General features: G+C 36.5%; 1 protein-coding gene across 6 annotated transcripts in view; it reads right to left on the bottom strand.

Annotated features, from left to right (window-relative positions):
• Positions 1-1,622: 1,622 nt before the first annotated feature.
• LOC127861944 (KH domain-containing, RNA-binding, signal transduction-associated protein 2-like) overlaps positions 1,623-25,052 on the bottom strand; it is a 40,394-nt gene continuing 16,964 nt past the window's right edge. The window contains exons 4-10 of one of the 6 annotated variants that reach the window (XR_008040376.1): positions 23,075-23,218; positions 21,730-21,929; positions 19,123-19,546; positions 18,778-18,893; positions 15,563-15,621; positions 8,988-9,250; positions 1,623-2,101 (exon numbers count right to left, since the gene is read on the bottom strand). Coding sequence is in view for 5 of the 6 variants with exons in the window: in XM_052400704.1 (XP_052256664.1) it covers positions 9,087-9,250; positions 15,563-15,621; positions 18,778-18,893; positions 19,123-19,546; positions 21,730-21,929; positions 23,075-23,218 (1,107 nt within the window). In the remaining variant the exon portion in view is untranslated. Of the gene's footprint in view, positions 2,102-8,163; positions 9,251-15,562; positions 15,622-18,777; positions 18,894-19,122; positions 19,547-21,729; positions 21,930-23,074; positions 23,219-25,052 lie in introns of those variants that run through there. The other 5 variants (XM_052400704.1, XM_052400705.1, XM_052400707.1 and 2 more) reach the window with 5 other exon arrangements.

Raw genomic sequence — 25,052 nt, 5'->3', positions numbered from 1 at the left:
AAGCAATATCTATGATACTTAAAGGGTAAAGTGGACCATAACACAAAACTTAACCAAATTTTCAAGTATAAAGGGCCCATAATTCCGTCAAAATGCCAGTCAGAGTTACATAACTTTGCCTGCACAGTCCCCTTACTATAGTAAGTAAGTGTTGCAAGTATGAAAGCAATAGCTTTAATACTTTAGGCAGGCCTTGAAGAATTTTTCCAGAGCCACTCACCCTGCAGGGCGAGTAGGCCTGACAATCCACTCGACCTTCACTTTAAACTACCCGCCCTGCATTAAAAAAAATATAAATTTTTATTCATAGTTATGATCAACCAGAACTTTTTTAACCTACGTAACATAGTGACACTAAACTGCAAACAAATTAACTACATTATCTGATGGATTTGATTTGCTTCCCCTACATTTTCTGCACCTGTTTCCTTTTCTCAATACTTTCCGCTTCTCGTTTTGATGACCTTTCTTTCTGTTCCCTGTCTCCACCAACCTGCAGATATTTTAAAATAGAACCCTTTTCCATGCTGAGTTTTAATATTCAGACGAACTTTTACTGAAAGACACGTTGATTGACAAATGGCTACAATATGGTAAATTTTGGCTAAGGCGTCTGATCACGAATTATTCTCTTTATTAATAATTATTGTTTCTGTTTATTTTATAATTAAATATAAGAAGTATTATAATTAACCAGTTATGTATTATTTTTGTATTGATATTTACATGAAAATGAAATTCTATTCTTCACAGAATGACCAATATATTTAACACTTTTTTTTACTTTTAATCGATTAGCTAAGAGCACTGACACCTACGTAAAGAGCACAGCCGATTTCGAGAACTATTTTTACTGTGCCTGTGACGTCATTTTTCATTGTCAAAACGAAAGTGCAGTTTCTTTATGTACTAAACCTAGTTTTTGTTCGTTCGAAAAATTGTTCGCAATTTGTATCGATGTGGCAGGAGTTCTGTAACTGAATTTATATTTCTCAACTTGAAAAACAGAACTCGTCAAGTCGGTCGAGTATTAAACAAACTTTACTCGCCCGACCGTCAACTTCAATTGCATATGCGAGCAGTCAAGTGGATTCTTCAATGCCTGCTTTAGGAAAAAAGTGGACCTAAACACAAAACTTAACCAAATTTTCAATTTTCTAAGTATAAAAAGGGCACATAATTCTGTCAAAATGCCAGTCAGAGTTACATAACTTTGCCTGCACAGTCCCCTTATGATAGTTAGTAAGTGTTGCAAGTATGAAAGCAATAGATTTGATGCCTAAGGAATAAAATGGACCTAAACACAAAACTTAACCAAAATTTTCAATTTTCTAAGTAAAAAAAAGGGCACATAATTCTGTCAAAATGCAAGCCAGAGTTATCTAACTTTGCCTGCCCAGTCCCCTCATGATAGTAAGTAAGTGTACCAAGTTGGAATGCAATAGCATTGATACTTTATGAGAAAAGTGGACCTAAACGCAAAACTTAACCGGACGCCGTCGCCAAGGTGATGACAGTAGCTCATAATTTTTTTTCAAAAAATAGATGAGCTAAAAATGTTTGTACCAAACCATGACAATCTGGATACCATTGTAAATAAACAAAGTATAACAAGCAAAAACCATACTCATAAATGTTTACTGATAAATCTTAGAAATGTTTTTGCTGCATAAAGGGATTTGAGATACATATACCAATATGCTCCATAATTGTTTATTAAATAAACAATAGATTTACCACGCAAATAAGCTCCATAAATCAACTCAAACAGTTAACATTGATGTACTTAACAAAATACATTCACAGTGAACAACTTAATACTGTAACCAAAGGTACACAATAAAGAAGTGTTGTTCCTCCCATTCACATGAGCATGCACTGGAATTCACATCTTAATATCCAGATCAAACTTGTCCTGTTAAGTCATCCATTCTTGCATCTCAGTATGGTCACATGAACATGCTTATTACGATCCCTTTTCCATCTGACACAGAGCAGCGACTTGAGACACCTATCATCCAATGTGGTCCAAGATACAGACAGCTTATTCGTGTCCTCGTCACCTCAAACCAGACAGAAGGTCCTTTATGCAGACCATGCTCTATAAAACAGTACATTGTATGGTTACAAAAGTACAATAATAAAACAGATCTATGATTATATCATGTCCTTACTACATCAATTATTAATGATATTGGAAGATACTTTAAAGTTATTTTTATGAATTAACATTTACATACACGAAACATGGAAATGCCACTAAACCTGGTTGTCTACGCATAATTCTTCAATGCGAAGCAAGGGCTAAAATGTAAGCTATAAATGCTCACAAGTTCAGCATAATACATTCATCAAAACTTATTTAACAAGTTATTTCTAGTAATAGTGACCTTAAGACTAAAATAAAACCCCAAGCAAGGTCTTCATGCTTGCTTGTCATATCTAAAGTTTCATCAATACTGGTAAATGTAAGCTTAAATGTTGGAATCACCTGTTTGACATATTTTTTTAACAGTGACCTCGACAACCGAACTGGCCTCAAATGCAAGGTCTTTATTGAAGTTTGCTTCAAAGTCATATCAATATTGATCAATGCAAACTGAAGCTATTGACCAGGATTTTATATAAGCTAAATACAAACAATATTTGCAATACCGGTATCTCCATCCAAATTAGATATATTAAGCGCAAACAGTTCTGCTATTTTTCAAACAGTTACCCTATCATTTACCCAACAAGCCCCACATACCATACCCAAATTTAATAACAAGGATTTGAAACATTGTTGAGAACCTTGTATATTCTTTTAGTTTTTATGAACAGAGAATATTGGTATTAAATGCAAAAAGGAACAAGAACTGCTCTACTAAAAGCAATGATATGCAAACAAGAGAGTTCATACAAGCCGTATGTATTAACAAAATCAGCTTTCATTCATGTTGATATTAAATCTAGTTTATCTAATTTTACCATTTATTTTCTGCATTTGTCTATACAACTCATTCATAAACAGGCAAAAATTGACTTTATTAAAATCATTTCGGACCGACTCCCGTAACTTATTTTAATGTACTTTTTAAGTATATACCATATGTTCTACACTGATGTTTGCTGTCAAGTTACAAGTTTGATATTAATGATACTGAAATTGTGCATAATTTATCTCCTACTGATTGTGTGCAACTGTTTCATGGTATTATAGTGTGTGCTTAATCAGTCACTTATTGAATTGAATTTTGCAAGCTGCACACTGAATGTCAGATGACCTGTTTTAGTAGTAAATTACTACAATGTACATTTTTTTTTAAATATGTACTTAGATTATTTAGTCAACTGCATTCAATTTTAAGTTTAACACATTAGGGAGTTGAAAGACAAAACATCTGGGAGTCAGTCCATACACTACTGTAAATCAGTGATGAAAATGTTTGTGTTTAGATATCTACTTTACCTTCCTCAGTACCGCCACAATTTAAGATTCGTATTTTCTCTTTCATTTTTGTGCTTTTATCCTTCTGCATTTCTGTCCTGGATTAAGAGCAGTTTTTTCTTCCTGTATTGAACGGGGCTGTGACGCAATGTTTTGTGTGTGTGTGATGTCAATAAGCATTTATGTAGTTAGCATATAACTTAGCTATAATTATAGTTAAGATATTGGAAACAAAAAACAATTCAATTTTAAAACCATTTAAAAACAAGAGATGTGTTTGTCAGAAACATAATGCCCCCTACTGCGCCAATTTGATTAAAGTGTTTTTTTACCTTTGACTTTGAAGGATGACCTTGACCTTTCAAACTCAAAATGTGCAGCTCCATGATATACACATGCATGCCAAATATCAAGTTGCTATGTGAAGGGACATAGAACTTATGAGCATTTTTCGAAACCTTGATGCAAAGTGTGACGGAAAGACGGTCTGATCACTATATTCCCTCCTTCGGGGGCATAAAGACACAAAACACCATAACCAAGTTTTCTAGGTTAAAGTTAATAATTAAAATAACAGTACAATCTCCTACTAATATTTTTCTATTCATAACCATCATCTATATATTTAAGTCATTCAGATCATCAGACGTGAAAGTATGAGCAAGATCCACCAAATTGTGCAAGATAAGATGCAAACTGATTTTTTTTACTACATTTATTTTTATCTTTATTGGAAAAACATATTAAGTGCCATATTTCTGCCAAAATTATATATTTATTATCTAAACATTAATGTCTTCAAAATGTAAAACACAAACATTCTTAAGTGACAAAAAAACAACAGAAAGATGGCCAATACTCTACTAAATTGCCACAGTCTCAATACCTTTCCTAACAATAAGCTGAGTTATTAGGGTAATTAAACTGAAAGTTTGAGCAAGATCTACCCAGAACAGAGGATTTTAAAATGCAAGCCTTAGAGTTGATGGACAAAATAAATCCTTAATGACGCCTCCTCAGAAGGTGCATTACCGGTAAATCGGCATCAATGGTATTATATGAGTTATCAAATTTCAATGAAAGTTCTCTTACAGAACTATTATTCAGCTAGTTTCTGATATTTTATGAAATGCATTTAATTTTCTTAACATTATATTATTTTATGAAAGACTTCACACAATATATTGAAACATGAAGAACAATTTTAACATATAAATATTATTGTTGTATATTAATTTTTTATTTATTTTTCTGACACATTTCTGTTCAAAACATCTATGGTGCAAGTTTGTGAATACTTTTATTGTTAGAAGTCACAGCCCCAGGAACAATGTTATCATCTGAAGAAAAACTGAGGACATGGTTATAGCAACAAAAAGACATGAATTTCTCACCAGGAGCTTGTATAGACCATTATAGCATGCAAGTCATAACATAACCAAACATGATGCCCGTCATGTACATTTGAAAGAGATTCACTTCCAGTACAGTTGAATAACAAGAGGGCCTGAAAGGCCCAAAGTCGCTCACCTGAGATTCAGAGGAACTGACCTGTTCTGTGCAGCCCAAGATGTCATAAGAACAAAATGTTCTTACCAACATTCATGACTAGTGAACACCCTTGCAGCCACGTTTTTCAACAAACCAGAATCATTTTCATACACATCGAAGATATCATTTAAACAAATATACTGACAAAGTTTCAAGAAGATTCATAAGTCCATATAAGAAAAAATGCCCCGCCCACTGGTGGCCATGTTTTTCAAGCAACTGGAACCATTTTCGAACTTGTACAAAATATCATTGGGACAAATCTTCTGACAAAGTTTAATGATGATCGTACAATAAATACGGCTTCTAGAGTGTTAACAAGGTTAAACTATAGCTATATAAGGAAAAATGCCAAGCCCCCTTGGCGGCCATGTTTTTCGACCAACTGGAACCATTTTCGACCTCATCCAAGATATCATTAGGACAAATCATCTGACCAAGTTTCATGATGATCGGACAATAAATGTGGCCTCCAGAGTGTTAACAAGGTTTTACAAAAACATGATGTATAAAAAATATTAGGAAAAATGCCCCGCCCGCTGGTGGCCATGTTTTTTAAGCAACCGAAACCATTTTCAATCTCATCCAAGATATCGTTAGGACAAATCTTCCAACCAAGTTTCATGAAGATCGGAAAATAAATATGGCCTCTAGTGTTAACAAGGTTTTACTATAGCCATATAAGGAAAAATGCCCCCCCCCCCCCCCCCCCCCCCCCCGGCGGCCATGTTTTTCAACCAACTGGCATCATTTTTTAAAACTTGTCCAAGATATTATTGGGATGAATCTTCTGATAAAGTTTCATGAAGATCGGACAATAAATGTGGCCTCTAGAGTGTTAACAAGATTTTACTATAGCCATATAAGGAAAAATGCCCCGCCCCTTGGAAGCCATGTTTTTCAAGCAAACGTTTTTCATGAAGATTGGACAATAAATGTGGCCTCTGGAGTGTTAACAAGGTTTTACTATGGCCATATAAGGAAAACTGCCCCGCCCCCTGGCGGCCATGTTTATTCACCGATCTGGACCATTTTCGAACTCGTCCGAGATATCAATGAAACCAATGTTGGGACCAAGTTTCATGATGATTGGGCTAAAATTGTGACTTCTAGAGTGTTCACAAGGTTTCTATATAGCCATATAAGGAATACTTCCCCGCCCCCTGGCGGCCATAGTTTCAACGGACCGGAACCCTTTTTCAACTCAACCAACATATCATTAAGACAAACATTTTGACACAGTTGCATAAAGATTGGGCATCAAATGTGACTTCTACAGTGTTCACAAGGTTTTTCTTTTTTTTTGACCTAGTGACCTAGTTTTTGACCCAGTTTCGAACTCAGTCAAGGTTTCAATGGGACAAATGTTATGACCAAGTTTCATGAAGATCGGACAATAAATGTGGCCTCTGGAGTGTTCACAAGGCAAATGTTGACGCCGCACGAGGGACAAAAGGCGATCACAAAAGCTCACCATAAGCACAGCTCAGGTGAGCTAAAAATTAAACAAGGGCTGTTTGTAAAACATGCATGCCCACCATATGGGCTGTCCGTTGTTGTGGCAGCCATTGTGTGAATACGTTTTTTGTCACTGTGACCTTGACCTTTGACCTAGTGACCTAAAAATCAATAGGGGTCATCTGCGAGTCACGATCAATGTACCTATGAAGTGTCATGATCCTAGGCAAAAGCGTTCTTGAGTTATCATCCGAAAATCATTTAACTATTTCGGGTCACCGTGACCTTGACCTTTGACGTTGTGACCTCAAAATCAATAGGGATCATCTGCGAGTCATGATCAATTTACCTATGAAGTTTCATGATCCTAGGCATATGCGTTCTTGAGTTATCATCCGAAAACCATTTTACTATTTCGGGTCACCGTAACCTTGACCTTTGACCTAGTGACCTCAAAATCTATAGGGGTCATCTGCGAGTCATGATCAATCTACCCATTAAGTTTCATGATCCTAGGCGTATGGGTTCTTGAGTTATCGTCCGGAAACCATTTTACTATTTCGGGTCACTGTGACCTTGACCTTTGACCTAGTGACCTCAAAATCAATAGGGGTCATCTGCAAGTCATGATCAATCTACCCATAAAGTTTCATGATCCTAGGCGTATGCGTTCTTGAGTCATCATCCGGAAACCATTTTACTATTTCGGGTCACCATGACCTTGACCTTTGACCTAGTGACCTCAAAATCAATGGGGGTCATCTGCAAGTCATGATCAATGTACCTATGAAGTTTCATGATCCTAGGCCCAAGCGTTCTTGAGTTATAATCTGACAACCACCTGGTGGACGGACCGACAGACCGACCGACATGAGCAAAGCAATATACCCCCTCTTCTTCGAAGGGGGGCATAATAACGACCTTAACATTTATAAGAAACTTCTGCTGATATACTTAACTATCTTGAATGTTAAGTTCTGATGAACTACCATAAAAATAGTGTTATGTTATAAAGAAACTCGTAATAAAGTCGCTACAAACTTTAAGAAATAAACTGGCGATATTTTTTCATTCTTTTAAATTTATGTTAATTCTTGGTTTTCTATCTCGTTGACTGTTCATTTTAAGACTTTATTTGACAAGCTAAACAAGCTATTCTTAAGAGAATGGTCAAATTATTTTATCCACAACTATTGTTATAAAAACTATAGATAATAATTCACATAGTAACTGGTAAGTGTAAAAAGTGACAGCAGTTACAACACTAACTTCAATTCACATAAATTCAAGCCTCTTATGTAGTCAACTATCAGCAAGATTTTCTCGCATAAATGTTAACATCTCTTCATCATTTAGAACTTCATATTTAACGAGCAGGACAAGTGAACTTTAAGAGCATTAGTCTGACTGGACAAGTGTATTTACATTATTTTTAATGTCCAGCAATTTAAGAAGCTAAATGTGTTATCAACCACAACTTTTTTTGACGAAACTGAATCTTAAATAAATGGTTTAATCAAACTGTTTTGCTTGTTATTTAACCACTCTTTATGTTGCAAAGGCTTATTTCGCATAAAAGAATTGATATAAAAGATAATAATTTTGCTTGTATACAGACACATATACTTCTATAAAAGGTAACCACAGATGCAGTTACTTTCTGAAAAACAATAACAGTCATGATTGCATGAAATCATATTGAAAATTAAACAGAACATAGAAACGTTTGTACACTTTTTTTTTATTTTGCATATTGACACACACAATTTAATCACAATATTAAATATAACTTTGTCTGACATAAGGGTAAATGCAAATTTATTTGGGGTTCACAACTATAAAACTGAGAATTTTTATCAAAAGGTTAAAATTTACTACAATTGATACTGTTGATAGTTACTGTTATGCCATAAATTGTAATTATTACACCTAGATTATTTTAGGTGTTGAATTTGGTATAACAATGATTGCAGAAAATGTACAACTAATTATTCTAATTTGTAGACTTTCAATAACAGTTATGTAATTTCTGTATTTACACGCACAATTAACTGTTAGTTTAAATGATCTTCATTTTTTTATGTTTGTTGTTTTCTGTTATAAGACACACTGACAATAAACAATACTAATACACATTTAATTAGTTGACAAATGTTGCAACATTGTGAATATCGCATAAACAATTTCAATATGGTACAATAAGTAAATATAATCATAGAATTATTTGGTATTTGTTTTGGGTTCACTCTTTACATGCCAGACACACGACTCTCAAAACTTTTTTTAGAATATGTGAGTAAATTGTTTTGGTCATTACTATTGTTGGTATATTTATATTGAAATTTAAAGTTGAAAATAAAAGTGACATTGGTGTTCAAGATTTATGAGTACAGTATAAAAGTGATAAAATGAGCATGATAAAAGTATTTTAAAAAGTTTATGAAATGGGATTTTGTAAATGTATTTGCAATGTCCACTTTTAAATGAACCACTATGATTCAACATGATGAATGAATAAACTCCCTCCTTTAATTGGACAAGCAAATACCTATAGCCAAGCAGCTACAGTCTTGTCTCCAGAGAGAACACTGCCCAGTGCAGTATCAGATTGTAGACAGCCCTTCACAGTCCTGTGCAGACCAGGGGATTACTGGTATCCCCCACCTCCATATCGGCTCTGCTGCATGGGTGCCCGCCCTGTGTCATATGGGTGAGATCTCACGGCACCACGCCCGCCCCGGGAACCAGTAGGGGGAGGGGCTTTGAGGGATCCACGATCATACTCAGATGTGGCCTGGTGGGACTGTTGTCCTGAAAGTCAAATATCATCAACAATACAGTTTGCATTCAATGTAGTTTTGTGAAATGCTTGTACAAAAGAATTCACCTTCAACTGTAAAATGCTAAAATTCAACAACAACATTTTGTATGGCATTTTTATAATCATTGTAATACACAACAAGAGGGCCATGATGGCCCTGTATCGCTCCACTGCTGAAACAAGAAACCGTCGGAGACGGGTGATGCTCCCCAAAGGTTTTTTTTGTCAAAATATTGCACTATATATTCAGATAAAAGGAAACGTCTTGTGGGGCATAACTTTGGACAAAATAATACGATGGAAGGTTTAGCAACTTAAAAATTTCAAAGGGCCATAACTCTCTAAATAAATCATCTAACCAGAACCCACTAATAACATGAGCATCTCCTCAAGGTAGTTAAGCTTCCCATACAGCTTCATTGAAGTCCAGTCAGTAGTTGGGGAGAAATAGCCCGGACAAGAATTGCACTATATGTACAGTTTATAGAAAATTTCAACGGGCCATAACTCTGTGAAAAATCATCCAACCATAACTGGCTGATAATATGCAACTCTCCTGTTGGTAGTGAAGCTTCCCATAAAGTTTCATTGAATTCCCGTGATAAGTTGCTGAGAAATAGCTTGGACAAGAATTGCACTATATGTATAATGGAAAATTTCAAAGGGCCATTACTATGTGAAAAATCATCCGACCATAACTGGCTGATAATATGCACATCTCCTGTTGGTAGTGAAGCTTCCCATAAAGTTTCATTGAATACCCGTAATAATTTGCTGAGAAATAGCTCAGAAAAGAATTGCACTATATGTACAATGGAAAATTTCAAAGGGCCATAACTCTGTGAAAAATCATCCGACCAGAACCGGCTGATGATATGCACATCTCCTATTGGTAGTGAAGCTTCCCATAAAATTTCATTGAATTCTGGTCATTAGTTGCTGAGAAATAGCCCGGACAAGAATTGCACTATATGTACAGTTAATGGAAAATTTCAAAGGGCCATTACTCTGTGAAAAATCATCCGACCAGAAGTGGCTGATAATATGCACATCTCCTGTTGGTAGTGAAGCTTCCCATAAAGTTTCATTGAATTCTGGTCATTAGTTGCTGAGAAATAGCCCGGACAAGAATTGCACTATATGTACAGTTAATGGAAAATTTCAAAGGGCCACAACTCTGTGAAAAATCATCCGACCAGAACCCGCTGATAAAATGCACATCTCCTCTTGGTAGTGAAGCTTCCCATAAAGTTTCATTGAATTCCGGTCATTAGTTGCTGAGAAATAGCCCGGACAAGAATTGCACTACATGTACAGTTAATGGAAAATTTCGAAGGGCCATAACTCTCAAGGGCTGTTTGTAAAACATGCATGCCCCCCTATATGGGCTATAAGTTGTAGTAGCAGCCATTGTGTGAATACGTTTTTTGTCACTGTGAACGGTGGTGGTGGTGGTGTAGTAGAAGTAGTAGTAGTAGTAGTAGTAGTAGTAGTAGTAGTAGTAGTAGTAGTAGTAGTAGTAGTAGTAGAAGTAGTAGTAGTAGTAGTAGAAGCAGTAGTAGTAGTAGTAGTAGTAGTAGCAGTAGTAGTAGTAGTAGTAGCAGTAGCAGCAGCAGCAGCATTACAATACCAATACTTAAGAATGATCAAATGGGAAAAGGTTACCTAGCACTGGCAGTAAATATGGGGCTCATTTACAGGTCAGATTTGGAATCTCTGCTGTAAAATGAGATTTTGAATAAATTAAAGGGAGGCAAATCTGTAATTAAAAGAACATGCATTAACCGTAGTTGTTTCCCTTGTTTGAACTATGCTAAATCCTTAAAATGCCTATTTCCAGTAACTGTGACCTTCACCTGTGACCTTGACCTTTGACCTCAAAATCAATAGGGGTCATCTGCGAGTCATGATCAATGTACCTATGAAGTTTCATGATCCTAGCCCCAAGCGTTCTTGAGTTATCATCCGGAAACCACCTGGTGGACGGATTGACCTACCGACATGAGCAAAGCAATATACCCCCTCTTCTTTGAAGGGGGGCATAAAAAATCATCCGACCAGAACCTGCTGATAATATGCACATCTCCTCTTGGTAGTGAAGCTTCCCATAAAGTTTCATTGAATTCCGGTCATTAGTTGCTGAGAAATAGCCCGGACAAAAATTGTGCACAGATGGACGGATGAAGCAGCAACTATATGCTCCCCCCAATTTTTTTTTTTGGGGGGGGGAGCATAAAAAAGGCTGAAACAAATATTCTTTGCATGTTCAAATACTTAAATATGGGCCCTATTTAAGCACATGTACACTTTTGTGACCCCCTGGACTGGGTCAAATTTAACCCCAGGGGCATAATTTGAGCAAACTTTGTAGAGGACTACTATATCTCACTACATACAAAATGTGGTAGCCCTAGGTCCTAGAGTTAAGGACAAGAATATTTTAAAAGTTTTCACAAAATAAGCAAGATATAAGCATATATAATGCTAACTCTTGTGACCCACGGGTCAGGGTCAAATTTTGACCCAAAAGGAATAATTTGAACAAATTTGGTAGAGTACTATAAGATGTTACTGCATAAAAAAATTGGTAGCCCTAGGCCCAATGGTTATGAAGAAGATTTCAGTGTCCGACAAATCCATTGCCCGGAGACCAGGGGCTACCGAAATTTTTCATCGGGCTACTGAACTTTTCCAGCTGACGCCCGCCGAGCTACTATAAACCTATAAGAGTGGTAGCCCGATTTATTGACAGACATATGTAGAATAAACACGCTGACCATGTGTTTGTACACTGTGTATTGCTTATAATCCGATAGAAAAGTGCAATCAATTATCTAATCAGTCACCAATCACTTGCGGTAATGTCGTAAACACTAACAGTGTATTTTAATCATCCAGAATCAACATGTGTCGTCTGCTAATAATATAATGAGAGCCGGTTAGATAGTTGGCGCACATGATGCAACGTCATTTCGCAGTTTGGAATTCTTTGTTAACGGTGTTTGTTAACCGCAACAATGAGTAAAAGCGACAACGTTTTTGATGTCGTTAAATATCCAAAGACGCAGAACATTGAATAAATCAAAACAAAAGCGGATTCTTCAAAACGGTTACGAAACCGAAAATGAATATTAATAACAACGGTTAACACCTGCTAATTAGTTTGCATTGTCAATTAATAATTGGATTAATCGACTGTTAATCAATAATCCCATGAACGCCCCGATTTTATTTTTAAAACCAAATATAGACGATAAGAGTCATAAACACAAACGTTTGAAATTTTTTAAAGTGTCAACTGAATTCCGGCATATGGTTCTATTTAAAGATATGATGAATAAGCTCCCAATCAGGACCGTTGTATTGCAACATGCGTAAATCACCTGCCACGGTTTGCACGCGTCGTGTACAGCTATTTTAGGTTACAAAATTCTACATTTAATAAATGAATTTCTTTGTCCAGATAAAAAGCGCGTGAAAATTGGCATGGGTGTAATTTATTTGTAAATAAAAATTTCGTAGCGGGTTTAAAAGTTTCGTTGTGAATTTCAACTAAAGTACCGGGGTATCTCGCGAATTATTTGGCATTGGCATTTCCTCTTAATAAAATATAATGTAAACACGCTGTATCGTTACCGTTACGCTGTATCAGTTCCTTCATTATTAAACAATTATTGTATTGTATACTGACTGCAAACAAGTGTCGTAACATACGGATGCAATACGTAAATTCGGACAGTACTTAAAGTCGGACACAAGTAAATAAATGATTTAATACTCTTGATTTCTTGAAACTTGGTATTTGTTGTTAAAAAGGGCAATTGTATTGATTAACACCATACGAGTCAATCGTATTGATCATCTAAACGCTTTATTTACGTTTCCGACTTCACGTGCTGTCCGAATTCAAGTACACATACATGTGCACATACATGTAATATCTACATGTAGTATATGATTTTCTTTCGTACATTTACATTTAAGTACACGGTGCCTGTACTGTAACATTAATTTACGATATTGACTGTGTAAATCAGACTACTTGCTGTATTATGTTTATTTATGTATACATATTATGTATATGTAAATGAAGAAATAAAATAAAGATGAAAACCTGCCTCTTATCATTTTGTAGGAAAATTTTATGGGCTACCAAATATTTTTATTGGTAGCCCAGTGGGCTACCTGAAAAATAAGAAATTTGTCGGACACTGAGATTTTTTAAAGTTTTCACAAAATATGCCCCATATAAGCGCATGTTCAGTTTTGTAACCCTCCGGGCAGGGTCAGATTTGACCAAAGGGGCATAATTTGAACAAACTTGGTAGAGAACTATTAGATGTCACTACATACCAAATTTGGTAGCCCTATGCCTTATGGTTAAGGACATGGAATTTTTAAAGTTTTCACAAAATAGGCACTATATAAGCATATAATCGATTTTGTCGCCCCCAGGGCAGGGTCAAATTTGACCCCTGGGGCATAATTTGAACAAACTAAGTAGAGGACTATACAATGTCACTACATACCCAGGGGTGTGATTGAGGCAAAGTCAGAGGGGAGGAAAATTCTGTTGACTGATTTTGACTACGCGAATGGCGCGCATTACGCAATGACAAACATAAAAACAGACATTACAATAAACAACTTTTTGAACTTAATAACAATATTTCTTTATAAAAACCTGTTAAACTTCACATTTAACATACTGAGGATGCAAAGTAAACTGTTAAGTATTTATTGTGATCAATAGCAGCAGTTTTTCAATGTATTGAATTACAGTTAATAAAACACACTTGAGTGTTCTTCTGGTGTTAATGACGTATTAACTGAGTTAAATTAATATATTTAATTTGTTTACCTTTCAATATCTTGCATTTCACATCTTCACTCAGTTCAAAGCAATTTCAGTTAACTGAACAGCATGACAAACATAATAAAGCAGAATATGCATATGAATCTGATCATACACAGACCCACAGACATATAATAATCAAATCATGTTTGTCTATTTCCATGTTCGAACGATACTCTTCTAAATTGTTTTACTTCTCGAGTAGACTAAACTCCAATTTGCAAACACTGGTTTCCGTGACACAAATTCAGTGGGCACATTTCTTAACAAAATATGTGTTGCTTGTATCTAAAACGTGGTCTTTTTTTGACAAACACATTTCATTATTCCTATCAGACTAGGTGATGTCATTCGTTTATCCGATTGCTATTTGTTATTTCAATAATCTTAATTTTCTCTTCACAACGGCGCCATTTGCAAACAAATCACAGAGCGCATTTTAAGAACACGATTTTAATTGGAAGATTGGGAAACAACAGCCAATTATATGGCTCGTTTTAAAAATGCTTAGGCAGAATCTACAAGTGTAAAATGCGGAGAGATTTCGCGGGCCGCGGATATTTCGGGCCGCTTATGAAATACGTCCGCGGAATCGGTGGTAGCCCCTCTCCCCCACATTTTTTAAAACGAATTTACGCAAATCTCAGAAGTGACATCCGGGACAACCCAATCCGCGGAAATCCGCGGATCCGCGGAAAAATCACACCCCTGATACCAAATTTTGTAGCCCTGGGCCTAATGGTTATGGACAAGAATTTTTTTAAGTTTTCACAAAATAGGCATTATATTAGCATATGTTCAATTTTGTGACCCCTGGGGCAGGGTAAAATTTGACCCCAGGGATAAAATTTGAACAAATTTGGTACAGGACTATTAGATGTCACTACATACCAAATTTGATAGCCCTAGGACGGATGGTTATTGACAATAAGATTTTTGAAGTTTTCACAAAATAGGCCTTATATCAGCAGATGTTCAATTTTGTGACCCTCCCGGGGCAGGGTCAAATTTGACCCCAGGGGCATAATTTGAACAAATTTGGTAGAGGACTATTAGATGTCTCTACATACCAAATTTGATAGCCCTGGGCCCAATGGTTATGGACGAAAAGAGTTTGAAAGTTTTCACAAAATAGGCCTTATATAAGCAAATTTTCAATTTTGTGACCCCCAGGGAAGGGTCAAATTTGACCCCAGGGGCATAATTTGAAAAATTTGAAAGAGGTTCACCCCAGGAACATTCCTGAGAAATTTCATCAAAATTGGACCATTAGTTTAGGAGAAGATGTTTAAAGGAAAAGTTAACGCACTGACGCACGTACGACTGACACAGGACCATGACATAAGCCCCGCTGGCCTTTGGCCAGTGGAGCTAAAAATCCTAACATCAGTGATGAAAAACATTAGTTCATCTGAACTGTTACTATTGCACCAAATCCAGTACATACCATAGTCATCATAGGCAGAGGTTGTAGACCCATGTCCATAGTCAAAGAACTGTGTGTCTCTACAAAATAAACCACATGATGAGTAGAGTTCCTGAACAGTTAAAGGAAAATATCAATATGGTGAGCTGTATTACCAAAAGATGTGTCAGTAACTGGAGACTAGAGAGGACAAGGTATGTCTCCTCCAGCACTATGGTTCTGAGGTTTGTTCTATGACCACATCCATGTGTATGGCCCAAGCCACTACACTGCAAGACACAGGCAGGTAGTTTGGACACTGCCAGTATGAACACCAGTACACACAATGTTTTGTCAGTTAGCTATTTCACCTAATTGTAATTTTCTATCATTCTACTGTAATTTGACGGATAATAAATATTTTAGTCTTGCTAGTCCACAACTTCAGCACTTACTTCACATATAAACATTAAAACTCACGGCACTGCTTTGTCACGGTCATGGTAACAATGCCAGTTGCTCAGGCAGTTCAAGGGCACAAACTGTAAAACTTTGTAACTCACGATATCATCATGAATAGAAACACTTTTGAGTTACAGATTAGTTTGTAAAGTCTGATGAAAATGGTTAGTCAGCAGAGTAATAATAAGTTGTTGACCCAATAAACTCAATATTTTTCAATTAAAATTAAACTTTGTTAATGAAAACAAGAGGACCCAAAGGCTCGAGGTTGCCCACCTGTGACATGCCTCCAGTATTGAAAATTATACTGTAACCCAGGCAGAAGTTGATAACAACACATCTTGCACATGCACAAATCATAAAAACTACAAAGAGCAAGTTATAATTTTATTGCTTGAAAAATTAAAAAGAATTTGATATATAAACTAAAACATTTTATGCAATAATATCAATATATCAACCTGACGAGTAGCTCCAATAAACCTTTCCTAAACTTTGGTTTGAGGAAGGAATTCAATTTAGCACAAATGAAAACTTATGATCATTCTTTTTCATTATACTTAAGAATATTCTGTTGGTATAGCAATTAATACAATTATCTATGTGTTTAAATGCAATATGTATTTACAAATATAAAATTTCATGAGGGAAAAGCATAAAAAAGGATCTATTAATTTTGATAACATATCCAAAAGAAAATGCTGTGTCAGTAACTGGAGACTAGAGAGGACAAGGTATGTCTCCTCCAGCACTATGGTTCTGAGGTTTGTTCTATGACCACGTCCATGTGTATGGCCCAAGTCACTGCACTGCAAGACACAGGCAGGTAGCTTGGACACTGCCAGTATTAACACCAGTATACACTTTACTACTTGGTCAAGTAAATTTATAAACAAAACACTCGACCCACTTGCAAACTCTGCAAAGATGTTATCAAAACTAATCTTTTTTACAAGAGAGGAAAACAAAAGATTCGGTTTAGAATACTTGCCTTGTCATTTGATCTTAGGCATTCATTTTATCTTGCCTGATTCAATCTAAACTTCTCCAGACTGTATAAACAAGACTATTGCCAAGCAATATATGTCCCCTACCAGCTCCACCATGGTCAGATTGTTTTTATTAGTTGCCATCAGGCTTGGCGAAATTGCCGGTCCGCCGGTCCTGACCGGCAGATTTCAATTTGGTCCGGCAGGTTTAACAAGAATGTTGGTCCTGGTGACCGGCAAAATGTGAAATGATTGCAAACAAATCTTTTTTTTTCAAGTTGAAAATTCGAAGAGCAAATCGCTTACTACATCATGAAAATGAAATCGCTCGTTGTTTTGATGTTTGCTGTAGGTTTGTTATGTACAATTAGCAAATCCAACTTGTTACACAACACCTACTTTAAACTCGTTTGCAAAATCGCCAACTGCATTCTAACAAAAAAGATCTTGATAGCTTTTACATATTTTTCGAGTAGGATAAGGACAATAAAATATGGTATCGTGATCAACACAACCATATGCATACGCCATTTTTCATAAGTGTAAAGAGTACAGTGCATTATGGGGCAGAGCTTTCATTGGACGAGCGAATTTAAATTTAGATTGAATGCAATACGATACATGTACAAAGAAATGTTTTTATTGCATCATATGCAGTGCCATGTAAAAAAACGTTCTTCCCGGGGACTTTCTGATACTGGTCAAAAATGAAAATGAATCTCTGTTAACAATTACACTGCGTTAGCATGTAAATAAATCGTCTTTTTTATTTAATTAATTACTAGTAAACGTTCTGAAAAATGAAATGCCTTAATCATTAAATGTCAGGTAACGTGTTTTGTACTGTGCGCAGTATATTTTAACAGCCGCTCCAAACTGCAATCATATTAAAGTAAGAATGTTTAAATCGTTTCGAATAACTTTAATTTGATAATTATTCGGCTTGCACATACGTTATTGAAATTATCGCACCGAACCGTTCTAATAGGGAATACATGTAATAAAAACTGACACGCGAATTTTTCACAACATGATTGACATTACACAACCGATTAACACCAATTAGCTGCCAGTGTAACCTCTAAGCGATTAAAATCAATTTAACGGCCGGTTGAATAAAGCGATCAAGATGTGATCGCTTCCATTTTTGAATTTTCTAGTTAAGTTGTTGTTGCTTTACGGTCCGGCTAAATTTTCTCCGGACCGGCACATTTTCTGAAATGCCTGTCCGGATGACCGGCAGATTTTTTCTAATTTCGCCATGCCTGTGCCATAGCAACCAGAATTTTTGATGAAGGAACAAAATGAAATGACGTGCATAATGACCATATTGCCATCTATCCATGTTTCATGAAAAAATATGAAGAACCTTTAAAGTTATCGCACGATCCAGAAAAGTGCGACAGACTCACGGACTGATGGACACACAGAGCTGAAAACCATAAGTCCAGTGAAACCGGTAGGGGACAATAAAAACTTAACATAACCTAAACTTGGTGTTCCTGTATTTCTATCACAAGGAAAGAATATAATACACCCCATTGGTGCTAAAAGGTACCATATGCCTTCATATTTAAATGGTACATGGAACCTTTTTGCACCAAGGGGGAGGGGGGGGGGGGGATATTTGATACTTTTTTGTGTGAGACTTTTTAAGTTTACCATCTTGGAATTTCTTAACAATTTAGTAAGGCTGTCAGTCTGACAATTTTTTCATGAAAATTAGAAATCAGAAAATGTGATCGCACAAAATAGGTTGAACAAAGTCGAAATGATGCAAAAACAATGTAAACTATTCCTAATTACCCTCCGGCAGATGCAGGTTCAGCATACATGTCTTGTTCCACTGCATACGGGTCCCTCCTAGCAGGCTGTACCTGGCCATAGCCATCATCATACGTCTCTTGGGCATAAGTCTGCTGCTGAAATGGACAGGCATTACATACCATACTGCTGGTAAAATTGACTTTGCAGGCTATTATAATGCTGACATAATATGTAAACATAATAAAGAGAAGAACATTCATAATAAATTATAATTCCTAATGATGCTTCTTAAAAAGTTACAGGATTAAATATTAATATAGATTTATTAAGTATAAAGAAGGACCAAACTATGCATGCATATTAGAAAGGTCATAATGACAATACCTCTACATATTGGTTACTACTGGATTCCAAGTTTCTTACAGGTTCTTCATAAGCAGCGCCTGCTCCATAGTCATCATACTCCTGCTGTGTGACTTGCTGAGCCCTAGATTGGGCTGATGGAGGAGGGGCCATTGGTCGGCCCCTTGCTGCTGATGGAGATCCTCGGGACATCATGCCTGCTGGGGCCCCCCTGGGGGGAGGGGCTCTCATGCCCTGTGGGGCCCCTCTGCCTGCAGGTGCTGCCCCCATAGCAGGGCGCACTGCCTGTCCACCCCGCGGGGCTGGTGCTCCTCTTGCTGCAGGAGCTCCCCGCATGCCCGGGGCTGCCCCTCGTGGAGCAGGGGCCATTCCTCTGGGTGCAGGGGCACCTCTCGGTGCAAGGGCTCCACGACCTCCAGGTGCACTGGGCCTAAACAAACTGCCTCTTTTGAGCAAAACAAACACATTAATAATGCCTGCCTATGAACTTAAATGACAAATCTTGACCAGGCATAATAGTTTCACCCCAAGGAGTTTAAGTTGATTGCAAAGAAAGCCTTCATCTTACTGAGACATCATTTGTGCCTTTCTTGCGATAAACACAAACTTGGTTGTATTTAGGGGGAAGACATAAAGACTTCTGCCAAAATAAAAATTGAACCTAAAACTTAACTAGGCAGATACTAATTAAAACCACTAAACCTAATTTTTAGATAGGTAAAAAAGGCTGGGTTTTTAGCAACGTTTCCAATATAGTACATCTAAGGCAACACACCTAAATTTAATTAACACTCACTACATAAAATAAATTAATGACAAGACAACCTGTCCAACCTTTAGAAACTAGAGCTTTGTCACAGACGTGACGTATACCCCCACGTGCCGCATTGACACAGACTATTTTGCATGCTGTCGTCACAAAACAAGAGAATATAATTTATGGTGATTTTTAAGAATTATTATGCCATTATTATTTATGGCCATTTTGACCTTTGAACTCTTGAATTTTTTCGCATGACACTCCGTCCAATGACTGTGAACAAAGTTAATGTACTAAGTCATTTTAAAATCTCACAATGAATGACATAGTTATGGCTTGGACAAGCTCATGTATGGCCATTTTTCACTTTTGAACTCTAAGTGTGACCTTGACCTTGGAGATATCGACGTAATTCTTTCGAATGACACATTGTCCAATGATTGTGAACAAATGTACCAAGTTATTTTAAAATCTCACAATGAATGACATATTTATGGCCCGGACAAGCTCATTTATGGCCATTTTTGACCTTTGAACTCAAAGTGTGACCTTGACCTTGGAGATAAGGACGTAATTCTTTCGTGCGACACACCGGCCAATGATGGTGAACAAATGTGCCAAAATTTTTAAAATCTCACAATGAACAAGGGACAAAATTGTCACAAAACCAGGTTTTCATTGTGAAAAAAAATCTGATAAAGGGACAAAACTCAAACTGAACTTTTGAAATGAACAAACAAAATTAACCCCCTTTGTAAGTTTGTTTTTAAAAAAAATCTATTTTTAGTCGTGGCGACCTTGACATTGGAGATATTGACGTGATTCTTTCGTGCGACACACCGTCCCATGATGGTGAACAAATGTGCCAAATGATTTTAAAATCTCACAATGAATGACATAGTTATGGCCAGGACAAGCTCATTTATGGCCATTTTTGACCTTTGAACTCAAAGTGTGACCTTGACCTTGGAGATATCGACGTAATCCAATGATGGTGAACAAATGTGCCAAATGATTTTAAAATCTGACAATGAACGACATAGTTATGGCCCGGACAAGCTTGTTCCGCCCGCCCGCCCGCATTCGCCAATCTAATAACCAGTTTTTTCCTTCGGAAAACCTGGTTAACAACATAGTTACGGCCGGGACAAGCTCATTTATGGCCATTTTTGACCTTTGAACTTAAAGTGTGACTTTCGCCTTGGAGGTATCAACGTAATTCTTTCGTCAACGTAATTCTTTCGCGGGACACCCAGTCCAATGATGGTGAACAAATGTGCCAAATGATTTTAAAATCTCACAATGAACGACATAGTTATTGCCCAAACAAGGTTATTTATGGCCATTTTTGATCTTTGAACTCAAAGTGTGACCTTGACCTTGGAGATAAGGACGTAATTCTTTCGCGCGACACACACCGTCCCATGATGGTGAACAAATTTGCCAAATGATTTTAAAATCTCACAATAAATGATAAAGTTATGGCCCGGACAAGCATTTGACCCTTGAACTCCAGGTGTGACCTTGACCTTGGAGGTATTGACGTACTTTTTACACACAACACACCGTCCCATGATGGTGATCAAATGTACCAAGTTATTTTAATATCTAATGATAAATGACATAGTTATGGTCCGGACAAACTTTCGGTTTAAAACACACTAAGTGACCCCATGACCTAGTTTTTGATCCGGCATGACCCATATTCAAACTTGACCTATACAACACCAAGATACAACTTGTAACCAAGTTTGGTGAGATCGGATGAAATTCGGGACAGACAGACCAACCGACCGACAAAGTGACTCCTATATAGCCCCCATTACCAATGGTAATGGGGATATAATAAACCCTTTTACTTATGTTACCTCTGTGGCATGCCCCCTCGTCCACCAGGTGGGGCCAGTAGTCCCCCACGACCAGGCATGCCTCCCCTGGGGGCTGGGGCACCTCTAGGGCCGCCTGCACCTCGCCCCATTGAACCTTCCCCATTGAAGTAGCCCTGGTCTTCACCCATCTGCTGCTGTGGAGGATAGCCACCCATGTTGAGGCCAAGGTTCTCTTCATGCTGAGTTCAAGAAAAAGCATATTCAATACATAGAAAAACAAGCAAATTCATTGAATTGATATCCCCCGCCAATATATTCTCGACAAAAAAGTGTTATATTTGACACTCAAAAAAGCATTTTTTCAAGATACAAAGGGCCATAACTCCGTTATTAACAGCTGGTGTACAATGCCATTTGGCGTGCGTCATCCTCTTATCAATATATATACTCATACCAAGTTTCAATGAAATCCGCCAAAGCACTTCCAAGATATGGCGCCGGACACAAAAGTGCCGGGCGGAAGGACGGACAGACAACGCCAAAACAATATCCCTCCGCCTATGGCGGGGGATAATAAAGGACTTATTACGCCATACCCCAAATTAGCCATTTGCTACACAATGGCTTAAGAAAATTCTGATCTTATTTAGTAATGAAATAATGCAATGCAACCAAATTCAAGTTCAATGATTAAGCAATAGCCATTCATCTTAATTAAATAATTGTGAAATACCATGCTAGGTCTGAATGCAAGCTATAGGCATTGGACTCGAAAAAGGAAGTGAATTGATTTATTTGGAATCATTTACCTTTTTTTATATAGATTTTTCTAAATAATCAATTTAGTTGGTCAGTTTAAAGAGTTGTAAGATGGTATTATTTGGAATTAATTATTGGCATTTTTATTGAGAAATTTTGATCTTTTGGATTAAACATTTTTATTGGCCAGTGGGAAAGAGCTGTATAATAGAAAGAAATAATTGGATTTTTTTATTTAGAAATTAGATTTTTCAGAATAATCACTATTGGCCAATTGGAAAGAGCTGTAAGATAACCTGTTAATGATGCTTTGTACTATTAACTTTCTTTAATAAAAAATTGGGACCAATAACTTGTTTTTCCTTTAAAATTTATATATTATACTAAAGGCTGTGCCCTCAGAATTGGGAAAAATAGCACGATAAACAATGAATTGGAAAAAATGAAACATTAATAATTTATGGTTATAAATAACAGCATTCCAATTGTTTTCAAGTGCATGTAAAATTGCATTTGTAAATTTATATTATAAAGTGCCAAGGGATTATATTGTTGGGAAACAGTATGAAAGAAGCTGTTATTTTGGGAAAATTAATCACTGACTACAGCCAGCCGTAACACTTACTGGATTCATGAATTTCTTGATTTCTCCGATTGCATGTGCAAGTCGGTTATAAGCATCAGTGGGTTCAGCAAAACATTCAATGAGGAGGTGGAGCTCATCATTCAGATGAGAATACTTCCCTCCCTGCTTCCTTAGTTCCTCTTCCTACAATACAAAAAAACAAACAAAATCAACAAATACAGATCTACTAACCGAGATATAGACACTTTTTCAGTGTAGGTAAGTAAGTGTATAAGCAAGTTCTAAAAATTTGTTTCCAAATACTAGTCATTGTGAGCAACAATAATTTGTGTGCTCACAGTTATATTTGATAAAACAAGATGTGTTTGTGAAACACAATGTCCCCCTATATGACGTTTGACCTTGAAGGATTATCTTGACCTTGACCCTTCACCACTCAAAATGTGCAGCTCCATGAGATACATATGCATTTCAAATATAAAATTGCTAGCTGCAATATTGCAGAAGTGACATTACATGAGCAATTTTGACCCATATACTTGACTTTGAAGGATGACCTTGACCTTTCACCACTCAAAATGTGCAGCTCCATGAGATACACATGCATGCCAAATATCAAGTTGCTATCTTCAATATTGCAAAAGTATTCATAAAATAAGCGATTTGGGCCACATATACATGTATTTGACCTCTGACCTTGAAGGATGACCTTGACCTAAACCTTTCACCACTCAAAATATGCAGCTCCATGAGATACACATGCATGCCAAATATCAAGTTGCTATCTTCAATATTGCATAAGTATTCATAAAATAAGCGATTTGGGCCACATATATTTGACCTCTCACCACGAAGGATGACCTTGACCTTTCACCACTCAAAATGTGCAGCTCCATTGATTGATTGATTGATTTTATATGGTAAACATATGAACATTACATAGTTACTACATAATGCAGACAATATAAAATATATTATCACAGCAATATACATAGCAAACCATGGAATGCACACACAATACCAAGGATAACACAAAAAAGAGAAAAATGATTTTCACTTATTTCCATTGTGGTCCTTGTTATTGGTGGCAGTAACCATGAAACAGTCATGTATTAGATTTTAATAATGTATATGTATCAAATATGTACTGTTTAATAAAGTATATTACTGATTAAGAATGAATAAATATAATCACATGTTCATTATTATCACAGAAGTTGCATAAGAAAGTTACACACTGCATAGGTAGTTAATAAACACACTTTGTAGCATACTATAAGTTAAAGAATAATTATGAGATCCTTGCATCTTATTGATCATAAGACTTAAAAATGTATCACAGTATTTTAACAGAACATAAAATTCATAATAAAAATTATACTATAAAAAGCTATAAAGACTCTAAAAACTGTTTCTTGATGGCACCCTTGAAATTGTTAGGTTTAGGTACATCCCTGATGTTTTGAGGAAGATTGTTCCATAAACAGATACCATTATATGTAAATGTTTTAGAACCAAAACTTCCTACTCTTGGTTTGGAAAAACGACCAGAGTCTTCAAATGTAAAATTTTCAGCAAAATGATCAGATTCTGGCTGAGCTACCATAATAGACCTAGTACAACGATTATGTACGCCAGACACTGGCTTAAAATTCTCACCCATATACTCTGGTGCAAGGCCATTTTTAATCTTATGTACATGACAAAGTATGATCTGTTCTACTCTTTTTGAAACAGGCAGCCAACCTAAATGTGAAAACTGTTCTTGACCAACATGTGTATCCATGAGATACACATGCATGCCAAATATCAAGTTGCTATCTTCAATATTGCAAAAGTATTCATAAAATGAGCGATTTTGGCCACATATATTTGACCTCTGACCTTGAAGGATGACCTTGACCTTTCACAACTCAAAATGTGCAGTTCCATGAGATACACATGCATGCCAAATATCAAGTTGCTATATTCAATATAGCAAAAGTTATTGCAAAATGTTAAAGTTGGCGCAAACAAA

This window comes from Dreissena polymorpha, chromosome 16 (genome assembly GCF_020536995.1).
Source record: "Dreissena polymorpha isolate Duluth1 chromosome 16, UMN_Dpol_1.0, whole genome shotgun sequence".
Classification (NCBI taxonomy): domain Eukaryota; kingdom Metazoa; phylum Mollusca; class Bivalvia; order Myida; family Dreissenidae; genus Dreissena; species Dreissena polymorpha.
The sequence above is the reverse complement of the archived record's forward strand: the minus strand, read 5'-3'. Positions and strand labels throughout refer to the sequence as shown.